The sequence below is a fragment of the Abramis brama genome, assembly GCF_963993115.1.
Source record: "Abramis brama genome assembly, chromosome: 5".
NCBI lineage: Eukaryota > Metazoa > Chordata > Actinopteri > Cypriniformes > Leuciscidae > Abramis > Abramis brama.
Window position 1 is genome coordinate 313,524 of NC_139967.1, and position 13,977 is coordinate 327,500.

Here is a 13,977-nt window from a genome sequence, read left to right on the forward strand (position 1 = left end):
ATTGAAATGTCTAATATTGGAGCAGAATTCCAGGTTTTGTTTTAGTTTTTTTACACATAACTCTATACAAACAAGGAAAAAAGGTCTGAGGTCTGTAAGTGTTTCTGAAAGAGTCTCTTCTGCTCATTTATTAGATCAAAAATACAGTAAAACAGTGAAATATTATTCTAATGTAAATCATCTGTTTTCTATGTGAATATATAGTAAAGTGTAATTTATTCAAAGCTGAATTTTCAGCATCATTACTCCAGTCTTCAGTGTCACATGATCCTTCAGAAATCACTCTAATATGAGGATCTGATGATCAAGAAACATTCATGATTATTATCAGTGTTAAAACAGCTTCATGTGTTTGTGGAAACGGTTTTTTTGTTTTTTTTCAGGATTCTTTGATGAATAAAAAGTTCAAAAGAACAGCATTTATTTGAAATAGAATATTTTGCAACATTATAAATGTCTTTACTGTCACTTTTGATCAATTTAATGTGTCCTTGATGAATAAAAGTATTGATTTCTTACAGACCCCAAACTCTTAAACGGCAAAATAAATATTTCCACACAAACACACAGACTTGAGCTGAACAAGTTATTAAACTGGACTGAATTGATCTGAATCACGACACTATTTTAGAATATGCTGAATATGAATTTTTCTCATATTTGTTGAAGTTTGCATCATTGATTCTGTTGTTTTCCTGTATATTCTTGAAGCTGCTGTGAATCGATCTGTATAAAGCGCTGTAGAAATAAAGCTTGACTCGATCATGAAGATGATACTGGATCTCTGCCAGAGGAATATCTGTCGCCTCACAACACTTCTCACTCAGTATCCGCAATTATTATCATATTAAGTGCATATGATTTTACAATGATTGAATATGTGCTAAAATCATTTCCGTGGAATAAAGGCACAGATTATTGCAGCTTGAGAGGGTTTGAATGAACAGGGAAATGATTGTCCATCTATGAATGTTCCTCACGGACTGTGGGAACGTTGAGTTTGTCCTGCAAGCCTGAAAAACATAGAAAGAACAGATTGAGTGTTATTTTGACTGCTGTGTGTGTGTGTGTGTGTGTGTGTGTGTGTGTGGTGAATCACTGTCGAAAACTCGTTATGAGTGAAAATGATTCACTTTCCCTTCTAAAGGTATCTGAGGCTTTAGCAACACAAAGTTCTGCTTCACAGTCTCTTCCAGAAACTCAGACATGATCAAAGTGAACTCAGCGCTGAGGATGAACACGAGTTGAGCTGCTGTCAGCCTGCGTTCGGCTCACACACACACCTTACAGAGAGAGAGAAGAGAAGAGGACGAGTTAGACGAGGCTGTGGCGCTTCTCTGGATATGAAACACCATTAAACAGATGAAGATCTGAGCGTGACATCAGGAGTTCGAGATGAACATCTGCCCTCTGTCACACACACACACACACACACACACACATCCTTTACGTCTGTGCCATCACAATCTTCTCCAGTAACATCTGAATCTTTTATCAGCTTCTGTTGCTGTAACGTGTTCAGGGAATACTTCACCAGATATCTTCATCCACTCCCTTCATACCGTCCAAAATAGTTCCAAGACTTTTCCCATCACACAATGATAATGGAAAAGCTATAAAAATGACAAAAAATGATCATGTCTGTAGTTTATGTGATTGGTCCACATATACACTGCAAATATGTTCTTCCTCAGTGTTTCTGTCTTGTTTTCCAGCACAAATATTTAAATGTTTTTAAATCAAGACACATTTACTGGAGATGCAAAATGACTGAAGATATTAAGACTTTAATGAAAAACGTGTCAAGACGAAGTGAGTTTGTGCTAATATCTGACAATGGAGTATGGAGTAAAATAATCTTAATTTCTGACCCCATTGTCAGATATTTGTTCTTGTTTTAAGCGCAAACTCACTCCGTTTTGACACATTTTTCATTAAAGTCTTAATATCTTCAGTCATTTTGCATCTCCAGTAAATGTGTCTTGATTTAAGTATTTTTTTTATATTTGTTCCAAATCTATCACCATTTCTGTCGTGTTATTGCACTATTTAATCAGAAAAAGGGCTGTGAATATGAACTGATAATGAAGCAAGCAAGACTTGTTTCATCTCTAGGTAAATCCCTGCCGCTGCTGGTTTAGTAATGATGCATTCCTGCAGGGCTGGACACAAAATAACATGACATTCCCAAATTTAAAACTAAAGGTTAATGCAAATAATGAAGCCTGTAGGGCGGACTGGTGTTCCCGTTAGCCGTGTGTGTGTCATGCTAATGTGGAGTAAACAGGTGTGTGTGACAGCAGGTGTGTGTGACAGCGGGTGACCTTCGAGAGCTCTCCTGTCCACATCGTTCTCTGTTCCTGCTGTTCCTGGGAACGAGCCGTCAGTGGAGATCATCTCTGCAAAGAGAACAGCGAGACCTGACGTGTGTGTCCAGTTCGTCACACAGAAAGTTAATTTATGCAATGCAACCGTCGTAAATGTCACGACTCGCCACAAGCCCGCGGAGCTTCAGACATGAGCTGAGCTTTACACCGAATATGAGACTCAAAGCCTGACTCAAAACTCATATAGATCAGACATTTGGTCTTTGATGACTTTTACTTAGTCTCAGACAGACTGATGATGAAACACACAAAACATCATGTTCTTCCTCAGTGTTTCTGTCTTGTTTTCCAGCACAAATATCTAAACATTCTCAAATCAAGATACATTTACTGGAGAAGCAAAATGACTGAAGATATTAAGTCTTAATTAATGAAAAATGAGTTTGTGCTTAAAACAAGAACAAATATCTGCCAATGGATTCAGAAAAATCAACTTAAAGGGTTAGTTCACACAAAAATGAAAATTATGTCATTAATTACTCACCCACTGCGTAACACGAGAAGAAAGCATTCTTCGGATAAGACACATCTTCAGGAGCATCTTCCATCAAGTAGTGAAGCATTGCAGCCTTTTTGGTCTTATTGAAGAACCCATCAGCTATGCCTAGACTGGGAGGAACTGGGATGAGGGGTTCATCCAGTCAAGGTTGAGGGGTTCATCCAGGTTCAGTGACTTGAGGGATGCTTTCTACATCCAGGATGGCAATGCACTCTTCCATGCCTTGATGAACCTCCCACCAACGTTCGAGGGAATTTGTCTCCAGTCCCTTGACCATATGGTGGCTAAGAAGCATTTTGTCTTCTCAACGGACTCCTACCACGATGATTCTGTCAAAGCTCAGGAGAGATTGCGTCGTGGCGCGTCCCAGCGGTACATCATAGGTGGTCCTGCGACAAGGAAGCTGAGTGACTTCAAACTCTTCCTGGCAAATGATGAGAACAAGACACAACTCTGTAAACTTCTACTGGAGGTGTGGGGCATCAAAGCATCTGCATCACGGCTGGAGAAATGTGGAACAGCAGTGGTAGCCGTTGAAGGCAAAGCATATCAGTTGGAGTCATCGGGTGGCAATGTGAGTATTTTGACAGTCTTTCTCACTATTCTTCTTTATTAGAAACTTTTGGAAAATATTTAGCCAAGCCCAGTTATACATGAGAAACTGATAAAATGGTATCTTACTATATACTATCACACCTTACTCAATAACTTGTTTCAGGTGACCACATGTGAGATACCTCAGCTGGGGTCAACCCAGGAAGAGACTGGCACCCGGGTTGTTCTGTACCTGCTGTATGCCGCTCAACTGGGGCACAAGGTGGCTGTGGTGAGGACTCCTCCTTCATCCTCCTACACCACGCCCAATCCGTCCCGCTGACCATCTACGTCGACATTGGGACCGGAAAGCACAGGCGGATCCTAAATGTCAGCGAACTGGCAGAATGTATGGGGGCACACTACTGCGCAACAATACTCGGCCTATACGTCTTCACAGGAGAAGACGTTACAAGTACCTTTAGAGGCAAAGGGAAGGTTGGGCCTCTGAAAAAGCTGCAGAGTAATCCAAAGTACCATGCAGCCTTCAAGTGAGTATTTTTAGTCAGATATTCTGTAGCATGTAATGGCAATTAATGCTTAACATAGGTATTGATACATTGTGACTTTGCAATACTATAATTATTTATGTCCTCAGAAAACTTGGTGATCAGTGGTCTGTGGAGTCAGATGTGGTGGAGGACATCGAGGCATTAACATGTGTAATGTATGGCCAGGCCCGCAAAAAATCTGTGAACAACGTGCGCAGCATCATGCTGAAAAACATGATTGGAGAGGATGAGACGCTTACCACCAGATCCAACCCAACTAGCAGGGAATGTTCTCAGAACGTTGGCTAACATTCCCTACAAGTTTGGTTAATGTTTTAAAGAAAACATTTGAATGTAATGTTCAAAGAATGTTTTGAGGATGTTTTCTCATTCCAAATAATGTTTCTATAAGGTTAAATGTAAACTAAGATATAATGTTTTAACTGTAACATTTTGAGGATGTCTTCAGAGAATGTTATCCTACACAGCAAAAACTCCAGTGTTAAATTAACTCTCCTGGGAGTTTATTTGACTCCACACTCAAAGGGTTAAAGTGTTAAAATATGAGTGTTAAATGAACACTGAAGAGTGTTAAAATGAATGAGATAATTAAGTGATTGATTGTGTGATGATTGACCATTATTGAAGACACCTGATGTTAACAAGCAGAATCACCAAAGAAGAAAATCTAATTTTAAGTCACCATTATAGTGATTAGCGTTTGCTTTAGTTGGGCTCTTGACCCTTAATCTACTAACTTTAGATTTTGTCTGGCTGTTGTAACTAAGTTATAACTGACAGATGAACAAAGATAAAAGGTGATCAGGTGGTGTTGGTTATGTTTTGATATAATCATCATTTGACATGAAACACTAAACTCATTTACACTTAGTCATTTAGCAGATGCTTTTATCCAAAGGGACTTACAGTACAACAGGGCACTAAAGTTTAGAGAGTTAGATTTGCCTTGTAGATTGCAGAGATATCAGACGCGTCTCAAGCCTATTAGTGATCCAACGCTGGATACTCTTATAGGTTACTCCTGTGGATCACGGCTGAACGCGTCTTCTCCACACTCACTTACAAACAAAAATTTTTTCGCCTATCGTGCATCTACTCTACACCGGTACCACTAAAAAGACGGATTATATCCAAGACTTCAGTCATAAATTAGTATTAATATTGATAGCATCACTGGTAGCGTCGTTGCTAACTTAACTTACTGTCCATCTGTTAAAATGGCGAATATATCAGATGTAAGTAGTCTACCTTTTGGTGCAGGTGAGGACACATTTGAGCTACACGCGTTGCAGTCTGAGCTGGAAGCTGTTGAGAAACAGATCCACGACCTTTTAGTGAGAAAAGCCGAGCTGATAGACCGGCGGTTAGCTCTTGAAACATCACGCGCCGATGCACACAAATCAGTGATCAACGTTACTAACCCGCTGACTCCGACCTCATCTACTCCGTGCGTTACTCAGCATCGGTCACGAGCGTCGAGGCCGCGATCAGCTATGGTCTCGTTTACGCCGGCTCCAACATGCCACCACGAAGCCTGGATATTTCCGCAGCGGAAGACGCGAGTCAGGTCTAGACCAAGAAGACTCTCTCCGACCCTCCCGGTTTTCGAGATATCCACACAAAACCGCTTCTCCCCTCTTCGTGAAACAGAACGCGATGCTGTGATCATCGGTGATTCCATCGTTCGACACGTACAAGCTACGTTAAATAAAAGTAAGGTGCATAGTCACTGCTTTCCTGGTGCTCGTGTTTCTGAAATCGCTGCTCACGTTCCCGAGATTCTGAACGAGCGCGTCGGAACTGTGGTCCTGCACGCGGGAGGGGCCGACATCAGGCTGCGACAGACAGAGGTTCTGAAGAAAGACTTCAGGAATCTGATCGATACGGTACGCAGCACATCGCCTGATATAACGATCATTGTGTCAGGACCGCTTCCCACGTACCGTCTAGGTCATGAAAAGTTTAGTAGATTATTCGCGCTAAATGAATGGTTAATGTCATGGTGCAATGAGCAGAAACTGCTCTTTGTAAATAATTGGAATCTGTTTTGGGAGCGTCCTAGGCTTTACCGTGCTGATGGCTTACACCCAAGCAGATTCGGATCGGATCTTCTGTCAGATAACATCTCCAAAATGTTAAATACCTTTTGACTAGTAACCAAAAGTTCAAATCATAGTCTCTGCTGCACCAAATTAACTGATATAAATAGTGTAGAACATTGCATAGAAACTGTGTCTATTCCTCGTTTAGTGAGATCAAATAATAATTCTACTGCAGGATCTAGAAAAAATCTAATTGTTATTAAACCAGAAAATGTTGCTATTAGTAACCAAAAACAATTTCTAAAGCTAGGTCTTCTAAACATTAGATCACTCACACCTAAGGCAGTTATTGTAAATGAAATAGTCACGGATAATAGCTTCGATGTGCTTTGCCTTACTGAAACTTGGCTTAAACCTAATGATTATTTCGGTCTAAATGAGTCTACTCCATCTGGATACTCCTATAAGCACGAACCCCGTCTGATTGGTCGTGGCGGCGGTGTTGCAGCGGTCTATAGAGATATTCTCAATGTTAGTCAGAAAACGGGTTATAAGTTTATTTCGTTTGAAATACTTGTACTAAATGTTACGCTCTTAGATGTTAGAAAAAAATCCATATTATCTCTAGCCTTGGCTACCGTATATAGACCGCCTGGGCCTTACGCTGATTTCCTAAAAGAGTTTGCAGATTTTCTCTCAGATCTATTGGTCAATGTAGATAAAGCATTAATTGTTGGAGATTTTAACATACACGTAGATAATCCAAATGATGCGTTAGGGACTGCGTTTATAGATTTATTAAATTCATTTGGGGTCAAACAAAACGTCACCGGACCAACTCATCGTCTTAATCACACACTCGATTTAATTATATCATATGGAACCGATCCAACCGATATAGATATCATTCCACAAAGTGATGATGTCACTGACCATTACTTGGTAACTTGCATATTACGTACTGCTGTAATATGTCATGCGGCGCCACGTTTCGACCAGGCAGATCAATCCTTCCATCCACCATAGATAATTTCTCGAGTTGCTTGTCTGATCTGTCTCAGCTGCTGCCTGAACCCAAACAAACAGATGAACTAGAAGAACTAACTAGCACTATGAGCACCATTCTCTCTAGAACATTGGATGTTGTTGCACCCGTTAGATTAAAAAAGGTCACAGAGAAAATTAAAGCACCATGGTACAATAATACTACGCATGTTCTAAAGAGAGAAACCCGTAATTTAGAGCGTAAATGGAAACAAACTAATTTAGAGGTCTTTAGAATCGCGTTATAAAAAGGCCCTAAAAGCGGCCAGGGCTGAGCACCTCCGCAAACTAATAGAAAACAACCAAAACAATCCTAGGTTTTTATTTAACACCGTGGCTAGACTAACAAATAAACAGACGTCACCCGAACAAAATATCCCGTTACAGTTTAGTAGTAATGATTTCATGAACTTCTACACTGAGAAAATAGAAAACATCAGAACCACAATTGTAAATGTTCAATCCTCAATCGCACCTTATAATTCAGCCTCAATTTTCCCCCCGCAAGAACAATTACAGTGCTTTACAACTATAGAACAAAAAGAGTTAAATAAACTTATCACTTCATCTAAAACAACAACATGTTTATTAGATCCTATACCAACTAAACTACTGAAGGAAGTGTTACCTGTAGTGGAAGAGCCTCTCCTCAATATTATTAACTCGTCTTTATCTTTAGGTCATGTTCCAAGAACATTTAAACTGGCAGTTATAAAACCTCTCATTAAGAAACCACAATTAGACCCGCATAATCTAGCAAATTATAGACCCATTTCAAATCTACCTTTTATGTCTAAAATACTAGAAAAAGTTGTGTCCACTCAACTGGGCTCTTTCTTGCAAGAAAATGATATCTATGAAAAGTTTCAGTCTGGTTTCAGGCCGCATCACAGCACTGAAACTGCGCTCGTTAAAATCACAAATGATTTACTCTTAGCTTCTGACCAAGGCTGTATCTCAATACTAGTTTTACTGGATCTAAGTGCTGCGTTCGATACTATAGATCACACAATACTCTTAGATCGACTACAAAATTATACTGGTGTTCAAGGACAAGCATTAAGCTGGTTCAGATCATACTTATCAGACCGCTACCATTTTGTCTATTTAAATGGAGAAAAATCGATCATAACTCCAGTAAACTATGGAGTGCCGCAGGGATCTGTGTTAGGCCCTCTGTTATTCTCAATATATATGCTGCCACTTGGAAATATTATAAGGAAACATGGAATTAGTTTCCATTGTTATGCTGATGACACTCAAATATATATTTCATCACGGCCGGATGAAAACGCTAAATTATCCAAATTGACAGAGTGTGTTAAAGATATAAAAGATTGGATGACCCGTAATACTTATCGGTTCAAAAAACCGCCCACAGAACCTCTCACAATACAACTTTGACATCGTAGGATGTCCTGTTACTTTATCCTCTACAGTAAAAGACCTGGGTGTTATATTAGACTGCAACCTGTCTTTTGAAAATCATATTTCGTATGTTACAAAAACAGCCTTTTTCCACCTTAGAAACATTGCTAAGCTACGTAATATGCTATCAGTTTCTGATGCAGAAAAGTTAGTTCATGCATTCATGACCTCAAGACTAGATTACTGTAATGCTTTGTTGGCCGGTTGTCCTGCATCCTCAATAAACAAGCTACAGTTAGTCCAAAATGCAGCCGCTAGAGTTCTTACTAGATCAAGAAAATATGATCATATAACACCGATTTTATCATCACTACATTGGCTACCTATAAAGTTCCGTATTAATTACAAGGTATTGCTACTGACTTATAAAGCCCTAAACGGCTTAGCTCCAGTCTATTTAGCGGATCTTCTGTCACCCTATAATCCATCGCGCTCTTTAAGATCAATAAATTCAAGGCTTTTGGTCATACCTAGGATATCCAGATCAACCAAAGGAGGGAGAGCATTTTCACATTTGGCTCCAAACCTCTGGAATAGCCTTCCTGATACTGTTCGTTGCTCGGACTCACTCTCCCAGTTTAAAACTAGATTAAAGACGCATCTTTTCAGCCAGGCATTCATATAATATTGTTAATCTCACAGTTTCAAACTACAATCCGGCCTCTAGTTCATAAATGCCAGAGGAGAACTGGCCCCCGACTGAGCCTGGGTTCTCCCAAGGTTTTTTTTTTCTCCATTAGGTCACCTGATGGAGTTTTAGGACACCATTAGGCCGCTTGATGGAGTTTTTTCGGTTCCTTGCCACTGTTGCCTTTGGCTTGCTCAGTTGGGGATATTTTGGGGATATTTAATTTTATTCTATCAATCAATAAATTCCACTAGAAACAAACTTTGTTGTATTATTTTATTTTAATACTGTGAAGCTGCTTTGATACAATCTGTATTGTGAAAAGCGCTATACAAATATACTTGATTTGATTTGATTTGATTTGATTTTTGCTTAAACAAGACTTAATATCTTCAGTCATTCTGCTTCTTCAGTAAAAATTTCTTGATTTTTTTTTTTTTGCTGGAAAACAAGACAGAAACACAGAGGAAGAACATTATTGCAGGTTATCTTGACTGTGACACACATCGATGTTTCTCTACATTCAAAATCTGAATACGGAGCATCATCACCTGTTTTATCCCATTTAATCAACCTTCACAGAAGCACATGATGGTTAGTAACTGGTTCCTCTGCCAGAATCCTCCCGTATGACCCGTTCTGTCTGTAGGCTCGTGTTTAACGAGTTCTCATTAGCAGCACTTCTGAAGACATTGCCGTGGCAACAGAGTGACGCACACCTGCAGATGCCGATCCATATGAAGCCGTGACGGATTCACCCAGGAAAACTATTCTGGACCTGAACTTTCACAGTCACCCTTCCTCTGTATCATCCAGAGAAAGTGCGTCAATCATCAGAAGTAGGATGCAAACGAGTCACTTCACTGAAGTCAACATCATGCATTAGATCAAATGCCTCCATCTTCATCTTTATACAATACAGGATGTTTCAAAGCTGTAGTAATGTTGTAAAATTAATCAATTAGGAATCAAATTCAATTTCAGGTAGAAGCAGCTCTATAAAGACGAAAGTGTCATTATTCAGCTCAAGTTTTGTTCTTATCTGATAATCAATAATATTACTGAATATTACGTGTCTTTTAAACCCCAACTCAAACCTTTTCTGTTAAACGTTTTGTTTGCAAAGTGTGTTTTTGCATTTTTCTTTACAATAAACGACATTGACTTGATTATCTAATGCAATGACATTCAGACATTAAGTGTGATTAAAGACTCTTAAAGTAGGACGGGAACCCAGACAGCAACATAGTGTCGGCCCAGATGAAATCCACGTTAGGAATGTTCATGTTAACTAGAGTATTAACTAATGTTTAAGATCTTATTAGATTAGATTAGATCTTTATTGTTATTGCATATGTTTATACAACAACATTTTATTGGAGCAATCCGATCTGCAGCATTAAAATAGAAAATTACAATTATTTAGCATTTCACATTAAAATACATTTAACCCTTAATATAAATAAATACTCTAAAAATATACAACAAATAAAACACAAAAAGCCATTTTCACATAGTCCATTATTGCATTAAGCCCAGGTGTTACAGCTTTATCTGCGTGTATGTTATGTGTGTTGTATGCGTCTGTGTGTGTGTGTATATGTGTCTGTGTACATGTGTATAGGTAAACTAAATGTTAATGTTATTGTTGAAGGTTGCTATGACTTCTTCTCTGGGGAAGAAACTGTTCCTGGGGTTCTCAGTCTGCCTGAGGTGATAAAGGGGTTTCCGGGGTGTGAGGGGTTTTGTTTTTGGATGTCACACAGGTTTGGAAGGGGGGAGCCGACAATCCCTTCAGCCGTCTATACAACCCGTTATTATTGTCACCATTGTTGAGATTCACTGGCTGAATCTTGATGTCTGTGTGTCTAAATAAATTTTTTGAACTTTTTTTTTCGCAGCAGTGCAGCGGGAATACCACACAGAACAACAGTGTGTTAAAATACTTTCTATTGTGCAGCGGGAGAAGCTGATCAGCAGTCTCCTAACCCTAACCTGTTGTGTCTCAGGGTCCTCAGGAAGAACAGTCTCTGCTGGGCTCTGGTGGTGGTGTTCAGGCTCCAGGTCAGTGTTCAGGCTCCAGGTCAGTGTTCAGGTCAGTGTTCAGGCTCCAGGTCAGTGTTCAGGTCTGTGTTCAGGCTCCAGGTCAGTGTTCAGGCTCCAGGTCAGTGTTCAGGTCTGTGTTCAGGCTCCAGGTCAGTGTTCAGGCTCCAGGTCAGTGTTCAGGTCTGTGTTCAGGCTCCAGGTCAGTGTTCAGGCTCCAGGTCAGTGTTCAGGTCTGTGTTCAGGCTCCAGGTCAGTTTTCAGGTCTGTGTTCAGGCTCCAGGTCAGTGTTCAGGCTCCAGGTCAGTGTTCAGGCTCCAGGTCAGTGTTCAGGCTCCAGGTCTGTGTTCAGGCTCCAGGTCTGTGTTCAGGTCTGTGTTCAGGCTCCAGGTCAGTGTTCAGGTCTGTGTTCAGGCTCCAGGTCAGTGTTCAGGCTCCAGGTCAGTGTTCAGGCTCCAGGTCAGTGTTCAGGTCTGTGTTCAGGCTCCAGGTCAGTGTTCAGGCTCCAGGTCAGTGTTCAGGCTCCAGGTCTGTGTTCAGGCTCCAGGTCAGTGTTCAGGCTCCAGGTCAGTGTTCAGGCTCCAGGTCAGTGTTCAGGTCAGTGTTCAGGCTCCAGGTCAGTGTTCAGGCTCCAGGTCAGTGTTCAGGCTCCAGGTCAGTGTTCAGGTCTGTGTTCAGGCTCCAGGTCAGTGTTCAGGTCAGTGTTCAGGCTCCAGGTCAGTGTTCAGGCTCCAGGTCAGTGTTCAGGTCTGTGTTCAGGCTCCAGGTCAGTGTTCAGGCTCCAGGTCTGTGTTCAGGCTCCAGGTCAGTGTTCAGGCTCCAGGTCAGTGTTCAGGTCTGTGTTCAGGCTCCAGGTCAGTGTTCAGGCTCCAGGTCAGTGTTCAGGCTCCAGGTCTGTGTTCAGGCTCCAGGTCAGTGTTCAGGCTCCAGGTCAGTGTTCAGGTCTGTGTTCAGGCTCCAGGTCAGTGTTCAGGCTCCAGGTCAGTGTTCAGGCTCCAGGTCAGTGTTCAGGTCTGTGTTCAGGCTCCAGGTCAGTGTTCAGGCTCCAGGTCAGTGTTCAGGTCTGTGTTCAGGCTCCAGGTCAGTGTTCAGGCTCCAGGTCAGTGTTCAGGCTCCAGGTCAGTGTTCAGGCTCCAGGTCTGTGTTCAGGCTCCAGGTCAGTGTTCAGGCTCAAGGTCAGTGTTCAGGCTCCAGGTCAGTGTTCAGGTCTGTGTTCAGGCTCCAGGTCAGTGTTCAGGCTCCAGGTCAGGGTTCAGGTCTGTGTTCAGGCTCCAGGTCAGTGTTCAGGTCTGTGTTCAGGCTCCAGGTCTGTATTCAGGCTCCAGGTCAGTGTTCAGGCTCCAGGTCAGTGTTCAGGTCTGTGTTCAGGCTCCAGGTCTGTGTTCAGGCTCCAGGTCAGTGTTCAGGTCTGTGTTCAGGCTCCAGGTCAGTGTTCAGGCTCCAGGTCAGTGTTCAGGCTCCAGGTCAGTGTTCAGGTCTGTGTTCAGGCTCCAGGTCTGTGTTCAGGCTCCAGGTCAGTGTTCAGGTCTGTGTTCAGGCTCCAGGTCAGTGTTCAGGCTCCAGGTCTGTGTTCAGGCTCCAGTTCAGTGTTCAGGCTCCAGGTCAGTGTTCAGGCTCCAGGTCAATGTTCAGGCTCCAGGTCTGTGTTCAGGCTCCACGTCAGTGTTCAGGCTCCAGGTCAGTGTTCAGGCTCCAGGTCAATGTTCAGGCTCCAGGTCTGTGTTCAGGCTCCAGGTCTGTGTTCAGGCTCCAGGTCAGTGTTCAGGCTCCAGGTCTGTGTTCAGGCTCCACGTCAGTGTTCAGGCTCCAGGTCAGTGTTCAGGCTCCAGGTCAATGTTCAGGCTCTAGGTCTGTGTTCAGGCTCTAGGTCTGTGTTCAGGCTCCACGTCAGTGTTCAGGCTCCAGGTCAGTGTTCAGGCTCTAGGTCTGTGTTCAGGCTCCACGTCAGTGTTCAGGCTCCAGGTCAGTGTTCAGGCTCCAGGTCAATGTTCAGGCTCCAGGTCTGTGTTCAGGCTCCAGGTCTGTGTTCAGGCTCCAGGTCAGTGTTCAGGCTCCAGGTCTGTGTTCAGGCTCCAGGTCTGTGTTCAGGCTCCAGGTCAGTGTTCAGGCTCCAGGTCTGTGTTCAGGCTCCAGGTCAATGTTCAGGCTCCAGGTCTGTGTTCAGGCTCCAGGTCTGTGTTCAGGCTCCAGGTCTGTGTTCAGGCTCCAGGTCTGTGTTCAGGCTCCAGGTCTGTGTTCAGGCTCCAGGTCTGTGTTCAGGCTCCAGGTCTGTGTTCAGGCTCCAGGTCAGTGTTCAGGCTCCAGGTCTGTGTTCAGGCTCCAGGTCAATGTTCAGGCTCCAGGTCTGTGTTCAGGCTCCAGGTCAATGTTCAGGCTCCAGGTCTGTGTTCAGGCTCCAGGTCTGTGTTCAGGCTCCAGGTCAGTGTTCAGGCTCCAGGTCTGTGTTCAGGCTCCAGGTCAGTGTTCAGGCTCCAGGTCTGTGTTCAGGCTCCAGGTCAGTGTTCAGGCTCCAGGTCTGTGTTCAGGCTCCAGGTCAATGTTCAGGCTCCAGGTCAGTGTTCAGGCTCCAGGTCAATGTTCAGGCTCCAGGTCTGTGTTCAGGCTCCAGGTCAGTGTTCAGGCTCCAGGTCAGTGTTCAGGCTCCAGGTCTGGTCCTCAGTAATGTATACTCCCAGAAACTTGAGACTCCCTCTACCTCCTCCCCATTAATACACAGGCCATTGTGGGATGTCCTTTTTACTTCTCCTGAAATCTATTATCAGTTCTTTTGTATTTTTTTGTGTTACAAATTAGGTCGTTG

At 42.6% G+C, this 13,977-nt stretch overlaps 1 protein-coding gene across 1 annotated transcript; it reads left to right on the forward strand.

Moving 5' to 3' along the window:
- The first annotated feature begins 2,385 nt into the window (after positions 1-2,385).
- On the forward strand, positions 2,386-4,664 carry LOC311083745 (uncharacterized protein). The gene is made up of 3 exons (XM_084115503.1): positions 2,386-3,460; positions 3,605-3,971; positions 4,079-4,664. Exons 1-2 carry the CDS (start codon positions 3,113-3,115, stop codon positions 3,761-3,763), a joined length of 507 nt encoding a protein of 168 aa, XP_083971629.1. The 5' UTR covers positions 2,386-3,112; the 3' UTR covers positions 3,764-3,971; positions 4,079-4,664.
- Positions 4,665-13,977: the final 9,313 nt, after the last annotated feature.